The sequence below is a fragment of the Phlebotomus papatasi genome, chromosome 1 (genome assembly GCF_024763615.1).
Source record: "Phlebotomus papatasi isolate M1 chromosome 1, Ppap_2.1, whole genome shotgun sequence".
Taxonomy (NCBI): Eukaryota; Metazoa; Arthropoda; class Insecta; order Diptera; family Psychodidae; genus Phlebotomus; species Phlebotomus papatasi.
Window position 1 is genome coordinate 28,374,009 of NC_077222.1, and position 19,370 is coordinate 28,393,378.

A 19,370-nucleotide genomic window follows, 5' to 3' on the forward strand; every position below is an offset into this window, starting at 1 on the left:
ACACGTACCATCAGAGAATATGAATATGTATTTTATATTTTCCGATAAAATAAAAAAAATAGATAATTCAAATACTTAGCTTTAATTTCTAAAGGGAACAATCAAAATAATTTAATACACCAGAAAATTGTTTGGAATTTTCAACTTCATGTACAACATTTGCACACTGTCGAGAAGTTGATCTTTGGTAATTTGTTGATCCACATTAGCCCGTGAAAGGACACCAGCTTCCAGCGATTCCTCGTGTTCTCTTGAAAGAACTGAAGAAGCGCCGATTTGTGAGACCACAAAGAAATTTTTAGGAGAACATACACAAAACTAGCCAACATTATTTAAAGATTAGATTTAGATCCGCAATTTTGACGTCAATTTCTCACAATGTGTAGAGGGCGTAAGTCATTTTAATCGATCATTGTCATATCTGTATTTTCGCTTTTATATTATTTTAGATTTTTAGGCTTCAATAAATCTATCAACAAACCATCTTTATTAAATTCGAAAATAATTAAGCCAAAAATTAAAAAAAAATGCTGGTACGACAATGATTGATGCATACAACGGAGTGAGTTATTTTACCGAAAAGTACTAAGACTTTAGTTGTTTCAACTTTATTTTTTTAATTTCTCATGTACCTGGGATTTATGTAACGGATTCCGAGAGACATCTCATGGTGCCAATTTTGCAGCAAAACAATTAATTGTACACAAGTGAAAGAGGAACGGTGGGGAAAGTTAATTGAGTCATTTAAAAATACCCAACTCACGAATAATAAAACAACAAAACACTCCACGTGCTACAAAATATTTACTTTGGTGAATCTGGCACCATGTAAATGGAGTGCTCAATTATTTGATTTTCAACCTAGAGAAAATGGACATTCGAATTTCCCGCCCATATTTTATTTGCATTTTTGGGGTGGTGGGGTAGTTTGTGGCAGTAGTTGGAATGCAGATTATTTCCTTGTATGGTGAAAATGATTTCATCTAGTCATGCTAAAATAGAGTCCATCAATTCCCCATTTTGAACCGTGATAGCACTGTTGGTCTTGCAGACATCACAAACACTGATCACATCGTCGAGAATCCATCCATGATGTACCTATATTTATTCGGGCATTAATTCAAATTAATGGGAAATACGTTGGACAGCCCCTAGCTCTCCTCATCACACCTTTTCTGGTAAATACTCACGTACAAGTGGCGACCACTGCAAATTTCACTCCCCAAAACGACCCGTCCAACTGATGGTGTAACGGATACAAACGCAAACCACATATTTTCTCCAGTTGGGGAAGCCGGAATGGAATAAACAGGCATGAATTCATATACACCACTTTTGGCTGAAGATAGAAATGAGAAAATGCCATTTCAATTCCCTAGTCAATCTCTTCTATTTTACCTTCATTTGTGCAGGTGCTAACGAACGATCGGAACACCCATTCAGGCATACCGTGTCAAACCTATTCAATAAACTACCCATAAGGATCAATTCCAATAGTTGGACTGAAAAGTTAATTGTTTGTAATGCGCTCAATAAAATATAGCGTAACACTTTTGGGAATAATAAGGATAGTCTATGTTTGCCAAAAATTAAAATCATGCACTAACCGTATTTACGTTGCTCATACCAAAATTTAGATTTCGAATTTAAATAAAATGGAAAAAGTAAAAATCTTCTCTGAAAAAAATCGATAATTAACAAAAAAGGTTCGTAAAAAGGATGTTATTTAATTGAATATGGACAAGTTTTATCTAATTGAAAAACAAGATCCTTTTGACAAAATATTAACAAGATTTATAAACGCTTAAAAAATCTTTTTTCAGAGTATGGCATAATAATTTGAAAAGATTTGCGACGAGTATTGATTAATATTTAGACAAAAGGCTCCATATAAACGAGGATATTTCTATGAACAACACCAGTGAGACTCAAAAATTCTCCTGAGTGGGCGGTTTGTTTCTGAGAGAAAGTCCACCAGCTTTCCAACCTTTCCAGAATATCCCAACTACGATAGAAGATCAATCAGATTTTGTATTCCATATCGAAACTTTACGAATTGTTAGAATGAATATTCCATGATCAGAAATTTAAAATTTAAATTAACTGTATAGTAATAATTGTAGTTCAATATGTTGGATGATTAAGATTAAGAAGAAAGAACAGTCCTGTTCCTCTTCAATATATTTCATACAATCGCGCATAATTTTGTGTTAACATTTAATCACTATAGTAAAAACTAATTGAAGTTTCTTTAATTGAATTGCAAATAGGGGAAAGTGGGGCACCTTTGAATTGGAGCACCTTTGAAATTGGAACTTTTCTTCTATTTATAAATGGAATTGAGCCTTATAAATATGTAATTTACCTTCACAATTACTTTATTGAGCTAAATTATATCATAATAAGGTCCAGTTTCATTTAAAAGTAGGGAAAAAAGCCCAATTTCAAAACTGCTCCAATTCAAAGGTGCCCCATTTCCCACTAGACAGTAAAGCATCTGAATTTAAAATAAAACGATTATTGTTATAATACTTGACCATAAAACGAATTACTGCTACTATCGTGCAAAAATGAAAGTAATAGGGGAATCTGAGGCACCACCGAACACGGGGTAGTATTTACCATACACTGCGATTTTAATCGGATGTTTTACTTCAGAGGACAAGACTTATAGAAATTTATAGGCATTATAGGGATGCTTATCCACGAAGAAATGGTCTAGATAGTCCAAGTAGTTTACAAATAAAAATCAGTGTTTGGTGCTACCCCGTGTTTGGAGGTGTACCAATATCCCATATATCGTAGTAAAATTCGCAACAATAAATCTTTAGCAAGATTGTTTCATTTTAAAACAATTATCCACGTGTTTTTCTGTTTAAGTTTAAATGTTACAAAGACTATCGTTTTATTGTTGTGAATTCAAGTAGAAAATTTCAACTTGTTTTTCGTATCTATATTTATTTTGATGACAAAATCGATGTAAAATTCTACTTTTGGTAAGAGAAAGATTTTTTGCTACGATTATTGTTGTTTCTGACAGATTTTCGAATATATTTCGAATGAAATCATACAATCGTATTATTTACAGGCAACCACATTATAAACGATATTCATTGTAATTTATTTTTAGAATATTATTTATACATAATTTTTTTTAGAATCCGGGGCAAGCTTCATTAGTGGCTTTCGAATTTCGAATCACAGTACCTTCACTTAAATAAACGAATGTTAAATGTCTTGGAAAATCTCTTCTTGATTGTTTGATTCTGGAATTAATATCTCTTAATCTTTTGGAAATGCCATATGATAAATTTCGTTCGAATTTCAGAAGACCTTTTTTGAAAATGTAAATCTGTAACTGACATTGCTATATGGCAATGTTTGAAGTCACTAAAGATTTATAGGAATCATGATTGCATTTCATTTTATTAAGGGGTTTTCGTCATTATTGGCGATTCCCCTTCATATAATAATGAATTTTAAAAAATTAAAAAGTCAATGAATTGCATTTTCGAACTCATGTAGTATGGCGAGTATGTCAAAAAGATCGATTGGCATTATCAGATTTCGGATTTACGTGTGACAATGCAACAAAAAAATCAGAATTCCTAGGGAGGGTAAGATGGTGCAATGTTAAATTATGTTTAATTGGAAACTTTAAGATTTCTTAACAGTTTTAGACGGAAACAAGGAAAAACAACAAAGAAGTACTTTCGAGTGAGAAGTCTTGTACTGATTTGTGGTTTCCGTTTCTCTTTGGCCATGTGAAATAGTGAAAAATATCAAAATTCCAAAATAGACATGATTCTGAATTACCCCATCTTACCCTAAGTATGTTTTGGTTAAAATAGAACTCCTTCTCTTTTATTTCGAAACGTTTCGAAGTTGTTGTAAGGGACATGTAATTAAAAACAATAGGAATCACTAGGTTTATGAAGGTCAAGTAAAAGGAAAAGGAAATAGAACTCATCTTCTGCCCTAAAGTTTACTCACCACAGGGATTTATACTAATTCTTATCAATTCTCAATTGGTTGAAAACACTTCCTTAAATAAAAAGGGGCTGTGTGTAGTAAAATGAGAAAATCTACACTGACTTTATATTCTTCAAACAAAAAATCTGTTCATTCGAAGATGAGATTTCGAAAAATTCAAACCTTTCTCATTTTAGCTTTCGTGGAGGGGTATTTCATACGCGGGAGAGGAGGCAAGATAGGGGATACCGGGGCAGAATTAGCCAGTAAATGAAATTGTTCATTGCGTATAATTTGTATTAAAATGTTTACATCGTGCTGACAAATACTTCAACAAATAGGAAGGGAAGTGTAATTTTGGAATAAATAGTAGCCGTACTCACTATGGCGTTGTTATCTCGTAATCTCCGTAATCTGTTATCTTGTTATAATTTTTCATTTATAAAATACATTACGAGAACATAACGAGATAACGAGATAACGATATTACAAGATAACAGCGCCATAGTGAGTACGGCTAGTGTTTTTTTTTTAATATTCCTTATAAGACAAACCTATAACATCCCACTGTCTAATACCATGTGTGGCTAATTCTGCCCCAGTCTCCTTTACCTTAATAAAGCTCTGTGAGGTATTTTTATTTCGAAAGTGCAATTTTCAATTGAAATAGGTGAATATAGGGTAGTTTCACGCATGCATTAATTTTGAAAATCAAGATTTTAGGACGAAAAATAATTATTAAGGAATAATGCTGTATATTTATTTTCAGAGTAGGAGAAAGTACTCTCCCTTCGAACGTTCATGCCTTCGAATAATGTGAATTTTCTTTTAGTTTTCCTAAGACACTTACGCATTTCTATTAAATATTAGTTAGCTTATCATCAATAAGCTGATAATTTAGTGTATATCTCTCACCAAAAACAAAAGAAATTCACGTTATTCGAAGGCATGAACGTTCGAAGGGAGAGCACTTTCCCCTAAATACTCATGAAAAACAAATGGATCACAGTTAGGTTGAATATGGTTCATATTCTTTCAGAAAATGGATCCTTAAAAGTGTTCAATTGCTTGATTTTGCTTCGACCTCCCCTAAAGTCGTTTAAATCCTGGTCAAGAGGTTATTTTTCAGAGCACAACTATTTTATTTTTCAACCAAATACCACATTGCAGATTAGATATCTCCGTTTCTATATGATATAAGACAAGGAAGCAAAAACCAGAAAAATTTAATTAGAAGAACACTGTGACGTGATTGAGCGAAATCAAAACCACATTCTTAATCAGGGGACTTGACTTTTCCAAACGTACTGCATGGGTTCTTTGCGCAGAGAGTCAGGTTGCATATAGTGAATTGTTAAAGTTAAATATATGTGAAAAGCAATAATTAAATGAGAATTAATCAGCTTTTGAAAAGTTATCTATAAGTATTTTATATTCAGCTACCCTATAAGGTCAATCGGTAAATTTTGTCAGATACCAAATGAGATCTCTATTGGCTTTTCAATTTGCCGAAATTCAGGAAGATTTTTATGTGACGTTCAAATATGAGAATGTGGTCTCAGTGCAGAAGATATATATCCTGCTAAATAATACCCTGAGAAAGGCATGGGACGAAGGACTGGTGTGAAGAAAAGCGAGTTGGAAGACCATAAAAGCTGAATTTATGTGGTACCTCGGTCGAGGGCCTATTAACGATCCCACACATGCTGATATTGGCTGGAATAAAATATACTTTTTTTCTTCAATTGCCCAGCATATAAATCTCTTAACAGGAATTGTATAGCTATCTATACAATCGACTATATAAAAAAATAAGATATAAATATATGAATTCTCCTAGGGACTTGACGACACACATATAAAATGTATTATATAGTATAAATATTTGGCATATAACTATTTACAAATCAAAATACAGTTTTCATATCATTTTATATGTTCATTTTTGACGATGAAAAAGTTACTTTTTCACACATAAATGTTGAAAGAGCGTCGTCTCGTGATTTCCTTATAACATTCACTCTCTGGCACTATGGAAATTCCTTTCCATATTCCCTCACTCATACTTCTTAGATATACCAGCAATGGGAATCTATCGCGTGCTCCTCACAAAGTTCGGTTACACCCTAAAGTACCAACAACAATTTTCCTCCATGCACGATTCCACTTTATCCAAAAGCTCAGTTTGGTGGGTGTGTGGGAAAACTTCATGAAAATAATATAAAGGATGCAGCTGTGGTGATGATACAATTTTATAGCTTTAGGTAGAAGCTCAACTTTAACCCATAAGTATGTGATGATGAAAATAACTTTATATAGAAAATTTGTCAGACTGTAAATTCAGACCATAGATGAACATTATTGCAGGATCATGAAATATGCGGATGTAGTTTGTGGAAAATAAAAATAATTACAGAATTTAGAAACATGCATTAGAATATTTACGATGCTCACTTAAAATTTTAGATGCTATTTTTGTCACATTTTCCAAAATACTTAAAACTAAACCTACCAAAACCTGGTGAAATTGACCGGTTTAAAATTAACACATATTCAAACGGTACAATGTCACTATAAAACTTTATGAATTTCTTAAAATATGCATGTAATATGTTTTTCAGTGTTTGAATTTTATTTTTTTGTTCTTTTCCAAGACAAATTTGTTGAGTATCCTACCATACCGCGGTTCTTTATTTGACCGAAAAACCACCAAAAACGATCGGTAGGTTTAGTGTTAAACCAAAAAGACGATATGAGGCAAATTTCAAAGTTGTGTCAATGAACCGTAATTTAGATAAAATTCTTTACAATTTCAGTTTCTATTATAAATTTAATAACTCACTATTCACTTCTTACTTTACTCCCAAATTTTCTGAGAAACTTTTGTAATAGGGAAAACTGGGGCACCATAGAACACGGGGTAGCATCGAAAACTGCAACTTTTTAATTAGATATTAGACTTCAGAGGGCTAAACATAGGGTGGAATAACCACTTATCGCCATATTTAGGAAAAACGGAAATTAATTTTACTATAACTTTTGAACCCTTATTACAAGATAACTCAAATTAGACACAAGGTTACTTAAATGTATTGGCTACAGATTCAAAAAAACAATAATCCTCCAATTTAACCTTGGACTACTCAAAAAACTGAAAAATAACCATTTCGTCGCCACTTTTTACCGCTTTTCGCCAGTTCTGTAACCACTTCTCGCTACCCACTTGGAAAGGTTTAAACTCATTTATTTTGGGCAATATTATGCAAATATTACATTCAGTATTTCTCTTTTCTTATGATCACCCTATTATTACTCATTATAAATGACTTTTCTTCGATTTTATTTGAGAAATCAAACTATGGGATTATTGCATAAAGTAAACAATCTAGATTTGACAGCTAAGAATCTACGAAGTGAAGTTAGCGTCGCCTATTAAAAAGAGATGGCGACAGGTGGTAAACTCATTCCAAAATATTACCACTTTTCGCCATGCCTCATTTTTATATAAATATAATATAAAATGAAATATTAAATTAACAAAATTCTAATTTTATCTATTTCACAAGTGTAATTAAATATTCAATAGACAATAGACAAATATTTATCCAAAAAGATACATTTTGCTTAATGAAAATTTGATGACACTTAGTATATTGGATTCGATGCACTTGCTTAAAATATTATTCTAAAAAATGCTCAAAATCGTAAATTCAAAACGAATAATTACTCTTTTTCGGCTCTATACGTAGCAGCAGTAAAAATACAAGTAACTTTGCGGCTCATTTATTTCATAAATCGCGAAAAATAGCGATTTCAATTTAAGTGGCGAAAAGCGGTGATTCCACTGTATATGAATTCATACTCTAAAAAAAATCGCTCGTAAAATTTTTGTAAAATCTCGTTGCCCCAAAAGAAAAGTCACAAGATGTTTGGCTACCCCTGTCGCCATATGGATTTTTGTAAAATCTTTTCATTTTCAACAAAATATCTTGTTGATACCGGATACTCCACATTTCTTACTAAAAATATACAAAATCTTTTAAGAGTTTTGTCAGTATTCTATTTTTAATTCACCAAAAAAAATGATGATTTTGTAGTCGGAAATGGTCTCTAAAGTCCTATTTAACCATGTCCTGTAGACAGCATACCGGCGTTTAATTGATAAATATAACATACAGCATGAAAATCGTGATTATTTCCACCAAATTGATTAATAATTTGACAGAAAATATTCCAAGACCATTTTAAGAGAAAGAGATAAATATGAAAGAGAAAACGATATATTTTGCAGCGCCATCTATTGAGAAGTTCCTATGAAAACGGGATTTTAAGAAAATTTCTACAAGAATTTTGTTAATTAATTTTGGTGGATTCGGTTTTAACAAGATATCTTGTTGAAAATTAAAAGATTTTACGAGAATCCCTATGGCGACAGGGGTAGCCAAACATCTTGTTACTTTTCCATATAAATTGATTTATTTTACAAATTTTTTACGAAATTGTTTACGAGATATTTTTGTCAGAGTAGATACTATAGGGATGCTTGTCCGCTGAAGTACTGATCGTCATTGTCCAAATAGATGTTCGGTGTTGCCCCAGTTGCCCCTAACTACTAAATGTGGTCTAATAGCATATTTAAAGAAAATTAGAATAATTTTTTAAGCCTCCAAAAAATTACAGCATTGAATTTTACTTTCAACTGTAAATCAAATAAAATAATATCAAATTTATCTTAAATTTATTGTAAAGCAAATTCATAAATTATACTCATTATAATAAAAGAAATAAAACTTTAAATAATGAAAAAAAATTGCTAGTTTTTTACATCAACTACAGACAAGTTGAGAGATATTACTGAAGAGTGAAATGCATAAGAATTTCAATTAATAAATTTGATAAAATTGCATACTAATCCGTTACTAAATTAATCACTATTTTACTAAACTTGACTTGTCAAAAAAAATATAAAAATTGATGAGTATAAGTAATAAATTAAGCAATTTGGAATATCAGTAAACAACACAGAGATAAGGAGAAAATAATAAAAATTTCATTTAGCCTAAAACCACTCAGAGCTAAATTATATGGATTAACTCTTATCCACATATAATTAAATATTTAAACCATAAATTATTTTTAATCTATTTTCGTTCTTTGGTTGGGTAGAGCTTTGTATACTCTCGCTGAATGCTTTTAATGCTTCTGCCAATTAAGGAATGTGATGTATCAAGACCAACAAAATATGTAATTTTTAATGTGATAAAAACTTCAAGAAATTTTCGCAGAAATTGAAATTGAATTAGCAAATATGGGTTGTGAAGGTCTTGAAAATTTAGGCATTGAATTGTTGTACGCGTTATTCTCGATGAGATCGGTGGCAGGACAATTTTTTTAATAAGGAAATTTTATACATTAATAAAGTTATCTATTTCCAATTGAACTACAACTGAATTTCGATTGCTATAACTTTGCAACTTTTCGCGATACCATGTTAATAATTAACATAAAGTTAGTTAATTCTATAGTTTACAAGCCCACAATAGCATTTATGGTTTTTTTTTTGCAAAACCCAAACAGGATGACACTATTGCTCTATATTTGTCCGGAAAGGTTCAAATGGCTGTCTCTAGAGTTATTCAAAACCTGAATGGGATTAAATCTTTGAGTTTTGAATTGAAATATAACTCCATATAGGGATACTGCTAGCATTATAAAACGTTATAGTGTATGACCAAAAAAAATGCATCATCGCCAACATTGGTCCTTAAAGTGAAGAAGCGAATTGAACGAAATCCACGTCATGCCTGTCGATAAATGGTTCTTATGATGCTCATATCGTAAATACCCATGTGACGAATATTAGAAAAGTACCTCTATATGAAGTCTTAAAAATTACAAAAAGGACAAGACTTCATCGATGTTCAAATAAAAGTTATGCTCGATATAGAGTGAGACATGGTAATGACGTTTCTTTTCTCCGTGAGACATCAGAAATTGCTTCGCTTTTTGTTACTTTTTGCTCTATACGTTTTGTTACTTTTTACCCCAAGTGGCCATTTTTAATAAAAGGATTTCTGGATAAAAGAACCTTTGTGAAATTCTAAAATAGATAGCGGATTCGTATTCAAAGAATCCAAATTATTTAGAAAATATTCACCAGTGCATCAATTTTGGAAAATAAGTAGGTAATAATTGTTATCTTCTGCAAAGAAAATATTTCAAAAATAGGGCTAAAAATTTCGATATTTTTTATTTTCTAAATTCATTGTTCGAATTCTAAGAAACTTACGACTTTGAAGAAGGTCTATGGAGGCTATCTATAGAAAAAAATTGAGCGGCTGTCTTTTTTACCTTGGAAGATATTGAATTTTGAATTTTTCGATTTGTTACTTTTTACCCCAGTCTCCCCTACTCATTGTAAAGAAAAATCGACGTGAAAATAATTTTATCAATGGGGGTCCGGAAGCAAGGGGGTGCGAATAAAGACTGGTTCCTTGACACCACGAAAATCCCGAGAAGAGAAAGGAAAGTATAAAATTTGTTATTGTCTAGCCTAGAGTAGTGAAAATTGTTAAATTAGTAAGGAAGTGTCACCATTCTTTACGTATGCTCGGTCCAAATAAGTCTGATCTAATTGAATGAAATTCTGAGAAGAACTTGAAGACTGGACTGCATTGATGAAGGCTAGGAGGTTGAGCCGAAAGCTCTGAAAAAGTTGATGAATTTTCCCTGAGTAATTTTCCACTTCCGACGATTTCCGGACCCCTATTGTTAAGAAAAAGTCATACGATACATTTGAACATTTGAATGATCACAGGAAGTCAAAGATGATTATTTCTTATGGTATCGACTTCCATTATAACAAATTTTCGCATTCTTCCATTCTTCTGAGATTCTTGTACTGTGCAACAAAATTAATATCAATGCTAGCAGTGGGTATATAAAAAAATTATTAAAAATAGTGGATGTCTCAACAAGCCTCGGAACCATGACAGTAATTACTCGTCAAACAAGACTGGATAAAATATAATGTTTCGTTATGATTTTCGAGCGCAAGTTCGCTCGACTTTTCCAAAACAGGCATTTTACTGGTCAATATAATGATTAAAAAATTACCAGAGTGTCAATGTTTCGATCTGCTGAAGGCAACCCTTCATCTCAAATGGGTTTCAAATTGGGTTCTTAAAATTTGGAAAAACCTCAAAATCAAAAATATTTGACGTGTTACAACGACACAGCGCATTCTCATTGATTTTCGGAATTATTATCTAACAAAAAATTCGACAAGGCCACAAGTAATGCTACAACCCTATACGCTTTTATAGAGAAAACGAAGAAGGATATCAACATGTGGTTTTCAACAAAAGTTTAATCTCGATTGGCCGTTACAGAGGAGAGCCTTCATGTAACTTTAATCGAGTTATATATTATTTAATAAATTCTATAGGAGGCGGTGGGGCTACTTTGAGCTGTGGGGCTAGATTGTTATACGACTGTTTCGCCTATTTCTAAATGAAACTGGTCCTTTATTTAGATCCACAATTATTTTATCTATCCAAATTAAATTATGTTAAAACCCAGTTTCCATTAGAAATATGCGAAAAAATCGTATAACAATTCAAAGTAGCCCCACCTCTCCGTACACTGAGAGAAATCCGAAAAAGTTAAAATAACATTTCGGAAATATTAATTTTACCCTGTAGTATTGATTCGAAATCGGTGTAAATATTACCCTTTTTAGGTGTATTGGGGATTAATTCTACCCAGGCTCTCTCCTATAACGAACCTGGAATAGCTATGAATGAGATTAGTTGTCTGTTAGATTAATAAATAGGTTATAGTGACAGCAATTCAACCGATATATATTTAAAATTCATTATTTTCTAAGATAATAGATACAGGACTTTTAAAAGTTTTCCCATAGACTTTATAAAGCTCTTTAAACCTTTAAAGACGAAAGGGTCAAAAATTGGAGGTCAGGAAAAATCACTTTTCTGACTTCTTAGAGCAAAGATAGCTTTAGAAAGCTGTAGGAATTTTTTTTGAGACACCGGTGTCCCTATAGCCTTAAAAGGGTTACACAGCAGATATCAATTTTGGAAAACTGGTTTAATGGTTAATGCTTTTGGAAAAAATTGTATTTTCTGATCACGAAACCGTTTCTTGTTTTCAGAATTTACCAACAAATTTTTAAGCACATAAAAATTGCAATAAAAATGGCACTAATTTTATAGAAAACTACTCAAACTTTCAAAAAAGGAAATAGGTATTCTAAATGCATTATGTTCTGAAGGAGGATAAATTGGTTTCACATGAGATTGAATAGCACAACAAGAATCTTAAAGAGGTATCATGTTACACATGTTGAATGACGGTGAAATTTAATGGTACCTTCGTTCGAGAGTGATGTGATTTTTAAAAGAAATGTCGAAGCGTCTTTGCTAAATGCTCGAACTCACGGGATAGAGTATTCCTCGTGTTATATTTTCTTATTTTATTTTGGGTCCATAAGGGTTTAGGGGAAAGCCCTCTCCCTTCGAACGTTCATGCCTTCGAATATATAAATTTCTTAATATAAATTAAGATAATTAATATTTAATAGAAATGTGTAAGTCTCTTAGGAAAAATAAAAGAAAATTCTCATTATTCGAAGGCATGAAGGTTCGAAGGGAGAGTACTTTCCCCTACTACCGATTTAAACTGGGTGATAAATTACGGGAAACCATCTTAAAATTTCAAATAGACTTCAAGTTACTTACGACAGCAAGTGGATATCTAAGGTCGTTTAGCCTATAAGTTACAAATATTGTTTATGAGAAATAAATAGCGACATGCTAAGCCTGGAAGTTGATATCGCTAACACTTGCTCAGAACAAGAACAGTCTATCGTATATGCATTTTTTTTTAATAATAAATAGCCTTTTTGTTCTGAGCGGCTCATAGGGGAAAGTACTCTTCCTTCTAACGTTCATGCCTTCGAATAATGTGCATTTCTTTTATTTTTCCTAAAAGACTTACACATAATTATTACGTAATTGTCAGTAATTGATGATAAGCTAACTAAAAATTTAATAGGAATATGCAAGTCGCTTAGAAAAAATTAAAGAAAATTCACATCATTCGAAGGCATTAACGTTCGAAGGGAGAGTACTTTCCCCTATATAGCTCTCTCTTTGAGTTTGAGCAGTAATATAACAATAATTTTTGAGAAATCTTCACATCCTAACATAAGGTAAAGTACCCTTTATTCGACCGGTTCGTCTATTCGACCGGTAGATTTATTTATTCAATTTAATTATATTTGCTATAATATTTTGTGTATGATCTAACATTAATAGGTCAATTATTCTTTAAATAATACGAATCAGTGACAAATTCATAGAAATTGATGAAATTCACCATCAAATATTCAAAAATTGACCCACCGGTCGAATAGAGGAACCCGGTCGAGTAAGGGTACTTTACCTTACGTAATACTGGAACAATTCAGTATATTTTCCAATATTTGAACGAATGAGAAAATAACTAGCATAAAGCTGTATTTTACTAGCTTTTCTTCCTGTTCGCTTGCAGATATATAGCTGTGCGAAATGGGAAGTCGCAATTTACACTATCACTCGTAAATTCATCCCCCACTAAGGCTATAACTCCATTGAATGCAATAAATTTTGAGAAGCAATCAATTTTTCTCACCAATCACCAAATAAAGTTGAGTAAGAGAATAGAATGGAGTGAACAATTCCCAAGCTTGTAAAACCATTGTGATGATAAGTTTTCGTCTATATAGTTCTTATCTAGTCCATAACATTATTCACACGTATACGCGACTGTATTTATGATTTATAAAAAAATAACAGCTAAAACTATAAAACCATAAAACCAATATAACCTATTAAGTTTTTCACTGGCCTGGGTCACTTACTTTCATGTTCTATTCTTTACCCTTTCAGTTAATGAAGCAGCAAAAGTGATCAATCCAGAAACACAGAGTGAGCCATCTTTCATCTCAGAGTCAGGAAAATTTAAATTTGTCACAGGAAATACTATTCTCCTACCATGTGATGTAACCAATGCAGGTAATATAACATTATATAGAATAAGAACAGAAATAGAATCACGTAGAAAAATATTCCGTTAAAAATGGAACGATACATTCCAATATTCCGCAAAAATGGAACCATAAACGACTTGAGTCGTTTATTTTTAACTAGGTGGACCAATTTCCCATAAATGTTGTTATTTTTATACTTTCTTCCTTCTTCTCTAAATAATCTATATTTATACATTAAAGCTCTTATTTACCTACGATCTCTACGCATATAAGAAACTTTATAATGCTACTCACTCCACATATGCAAATTTATTTATGAGAAATTCTCCAGTGATTTGAATGAATTTATAGCATTTTTTGAATACTCAAATGGTTCAAATATTTCGCAATTTGTATGAGTAAATGTTAGGAAAAAGTTCTGTATTTGCTTAAGTTGCAAAACATTTTCTAACAGATTATACTTATATCATTGCACATTTAAATTGGAATACAACTGCAAAAAGTTCTCGTTGGAAAATCAAATTTAATGGTATCAAATAGTTGGAATTGGTTTCTATTTTTAATTAGACTTTCTTTATGGGTTAGACATCAAAATGATAATTACTATAGGGGAAACTGGGGTACCACCAAACACGGGGTAGCACCAAACACTGCAATATTTTAATAGGATATTCGACTTCAGAGGACAAGACTTATAGAAATTTTTAGGCATTATAAGGATGCTTGTCCACTGAAGCAAATGGTCAAGATAGTCCAAATAGTTTAGAAATAAAAATTAGTGTTTGGTTCTACCCCGTGTTTGGTGGTGCCCCAATTTCCCCTAATTGCAGTAGTAAGCGTTGTTTTTGATAAATTTTAAGTTCATCCATAATTGACTTTCATATCTTCTTCTTACCCATTGCAATCTGAGATGGAATCCCATTTATTATTATTATTAATCGTGTCGAGGCTTAAAATTAAGTTTGTCTTGCCCACAAACGGGTTACGTCAATGACAAGCGGACTTGCCGACATCAAATCCCCTACTCCACATGGAGCAGGGGACAACAGACAAACACAGTGGTTAGGATCAGCCCACAGTCACATAGGATGTCACATTCGGAGCGCGCTACGCCGCTTCTCAAACGATTGAGAGACTTCCACGTTGTGCAGTTTAGGTCACCACCAGGAGGAAGGCCTTCCCTTAATTCGACAAAATCCGGTGGAAAGACTTCCTTCCACAGATTGAGTCTATCCTCCTCCTGAGATTGGTCAAGTGGTTTGACAGAGTGGCAAAAGCTCATGAAAGAATTCAGTCTTGTTCTTGGTTTTTTGTGACCATGGAGAAGATGCTTCAAGTTCAGATAGAACCTTGGACATCTTTCTACTGGAGATGATTTGTCTCCTCATCCGTGGTGGAGCAATTCCTGCTAAAGGATTGAGTTTGTCCACCGGAGTGCTTTTTAAGCATCCTCACTGAGAGGAATTCGAAAAAGTTAAAATAACATTCCGGAAATGTTAATTTCCTGTAGTATTGATCCAAAATCGGTGTAATTATTACCCTTTTTAGGTGTATTGGGGGTTAAATTTACCATTTTTAATGTTAATTCCACCCTTAAAAAGGTGTAAAATTAACATTAAAAAATGTTGATATATTTTTACACCTAAAAAGTGTTAAAGTTATGAGAAAAAAAAGTTAAAGTTAAGTCAAAGTCTCAGTGATGTTATAATACGGGCGGTATCGTTAAGAGCAATGTCAACTTGCGGAATCCGCATGAATCTGCTCATGAAAAATAGACCACGTCTCCAAGAAAACTTCACACAAAACTCTACAAATTAAATCAAATGTTAATTATTGCCAGAAGTATTAGGTAAAATAAAAATTACTTTAAGGGTAGAATCACATTGACAATAAAATGCTCGCCGTAGCCTCACCGTATTTCGTTAATTTACGCATTTTCATTGCAATTCTTACGCAAATTTTCCATTACAGTATTACCTTATATCATACTCGATGGCACTAGGTGAAAATAATATAAGAAAATTAACGAAATAAAACGAAAATTCGCAAAAAAAACTGCAGGAGAAATTAATCGTACAGTCTTTTTTGCGCGCCGTTTATCGTATTTTCGTTTAATTTATTAATTTTTTTATATTATTTTCCCCTAGTGCCACCGAGTATGAAATAAGGTAATACGGTAATCGATAATTTGCACAAGAATTGCATTAAATATGCGTAAATTAACGAAATACGGTGAGCATTTTACTGTCAATGTGATACTGCCCTAAGGAAAAATCATATCACAAACATCATAATTATATGATAAAAAAATTATTAAAAATTCCGCAAGGGGCGTGGCCAAATTTTTTAATCATATTCAAATAATTATACAAAATTCAAAATTATTAGCTAAATCACAAGACACCTGAAAGGAACATCAAATTAAGTATAGAATACCATTAAATCTACTGAAAACACCATAACAAATTATATTATTTAATTTTATATATCGGCCAAAAGTTTGTTGACAAAGTCAGGGTGGTGTCACCACTTGTCGCCAATGACTCACTTCTCGCCACCTATAGTTAAATCGAATAAAAATCATATAATACGAGTAATAAAAAGGTTATCAGAAAGAAAAAGTAACGCTGAATATATTTTATAATAATATTGTCTAAAATAATTGAGTTTGGGCCTTTTCAAGTAGGTGGCGAGAAGTGGTTATTTTTGAATTTTTAATAAAAATATTTTTTTTTAAGTAATCCACTGTTAAATTGAAGGACTATTAGTCTGATATATCTATAGACAACATATCTAAGAAACTTTGTGTCAAATTTAAATTACTTTATAATAAGGGTTTAAAAATTATAATAAAATTAATTTCAGTTTTTCCTAAAACTTGCGATAAGTGGTTACTCCACCCTATATTCGAGAAAGCAGGTGGAAAAATCACGTGGCTTTCACGTGATGAGGAACCTGCATATAATTTCAGCAGGGGTGTTCTTTTCATTAGAGTACTTATTTTCAAATCTACAGAAAGCTAGTAAAAAATATTTAAATAAATACCAGAGAGGGAAATAAATAAAAATTATAAATAGATTTGTAAATTTCTCAATTTTGTCAGAAATGAAAAAAAAACTACGTAGGGGAGACCAGGGTACTTTTAGCCAGCAAATGAGGCTTTTTTTCGCGCATGATTTGTGAAAAAATGATAAGGTTTGTCTAATATTTTTATGTTTCATAAGTAGCATTAGGATATTGGCTATATGAAACAGTGTAGTTCAAAGCTCTAAAATTCTTGACTTTTTCCTTTTCGAACTCTACGGAGAGAGCAGTATATATAATCCCTCCATTTTTTCACCCCCAACCCCCCCATTTTCCACCTTCCATCCCCGGAGACCACTTTTCTTAACGTCACGTTTCGTCATGTTTCAGAGAATTTCTGAGAAATGTCGTCACGCTGTTTGTCCGTCTGTCCGTCCGGCTGTTATCAAGCTCTAGAGGCCAAACGGTTAGAGATAGACTTGGGACCTTCTTGGGACCCCCCATAAGTCGACCCAAGGATATTTAACATGCCCCTCATTTCGCCCCACCCCTCCCCTTCCCCTTTAAAACTATGTTTTTTTGGGATTGGTCGAAAACGCGTCGTGCGATTTTTTTTCATTTTTGGATATGTTATAGAGATTATCCAGTCGAACATTTCGTCCATATACGAAAATACCGTTGAATCATTCCTAATAACGGTTTTCAGGGTCAAAGGTTAAAAGGACACTGGAGTGCGCATTTATCAAGCAAATGGGGTCATGCTTGGGGTCGTTGGAAAGGTATTGGAATTTCCGACAAAACTATGCCGGTTCCAAACGGTTTTGAATCGGTAATAATTCAGTTCATAACCGATAAAAATTTTTATCTGAAAATCAATCCCATTACTTTTAAAACTATTCCACTGATGCTAAATATGCCATTTAAACCTAAAGAAAGAGGCTTTAGCCGACTTTTTTATGACATTTTTGTAATTGCGGAAAAATTAATGCAAACATCCTGAAAAAATCTATTTCAAAAATTGCTCATCCAAATGAGAATATTGCTTGGAATATCAATAGTACTTTTTCATCTAACTATTACCCGTGTATTAGTGAAAAATCATTGATAGTTTTAGTCCGCCACGGAAGAGTGGCTACATCTGCCCTGAGGGCTGTTTCAATGTTTATCATTTTATATAAAAAGGAGATAATTATTTTTCAAGTGTAAAATATTTCTTAATTAACTTTATTAAACCAGAAACAATGTAAAATTGTGAGATCTTGACTAACAATTTAGAAAACCAAATGCTAGACCAAAAACTGTAACATAGAAATTACAATTTTATACCCATTTTATAAAAATGCTTCTAAATTGTAGGATAATAGAATCATATTTATAAATATTTCTGAGAATATATGGATGTGTTCCTACTTTCATTAAAAAATCCTTTGCTGAATGTACATGTTAAGGGAAACGGGAAAAATCCACTGACTAATTCTGCCCCTGGCTATAGGTACCCCGGTCTCCCCTAACACATAAGAGTGATAATATTGTAGTAAATTAAGGTATTTGTAACAAATAAATTATATGGTTTAATAGTGGCACTGGTGGCACTTACATTAAATCAAAGCAGTAAATATCTCTATTTTTTAGGCCATTAAGCATTTATCTATCAATAAAAAAATATTTTGTAATTCTTACCAGTATAAATTATTGTATTTGATCGTTTTTATTATATTTTTTACTTCTGTGGATATTAATTCAAACAATTTTCCAGATTTTTGTGACTGCTTCGATAATATTGGAAATGAAGTCTGTAAAAGCGTGTTATATGCAATATTTACAAATTGTAGATATTGTTTGGAATAGTCAAATGGACATTTTGAGTAATATACATTACTTTAACTGTATTTGGGAAATTTATGTGGCGAGACGGATAAAATTAAGTTGCTCTTAAGCTATGCCGAAACTTAATATTACCATCGCCCCACACCTCTTTATATCCAGTTGCATTCTAATTTATCTTATAGAGTGTTACATAATGTTCGTTATATAGTTTTCAACTTGATATTCAGTATATTAGCTGAATCCTTATGTTTATTGCAATTTCAGAGTCATACGTTATTGCGTGGAAGAAGGGAATAGCAATTTTAACAGCCGGTAAGTTACACTGTTGACAATCTTTTCGCATTACATCCTCCAAAAGTCTAAGCAGTTTTATTAATTTAAATAATATTTATTTATTTATTTATTTCTATTCGTGCACATTTTATAAAGTATTCACAATATTTTTGTCCTCATCTTTCCATAATTAAGAATTACAATATATTGAATTTTAATATGA

General features: G+C 32.2%; 1 protein-coding gene across 1 annotated transcript in view; it reads left to right on the plus strand.

The window, feature by feature from the left end:
* Positions 1-19,370, plus strand: part of LOC129799561 (protein CEPU-1-like) — a 76,968-nt gene that overhangs the window by 12,758 nt on the left and 44,840 nt on the right. The window contains exons 2-3 of the mRNA XM_055843579.1: positions 13,923-14,048; positions 19,139-19,186. Of these exons, the coding sequence (XP_055699554.1) occupies positions 13,923-14,048; positions 19,139-19,186 (174 nt within the window). The remainder of the gene's footprint in view (positions 1-13,922; positions 14,049-19,138; positions 19,187-19,370) is intronic.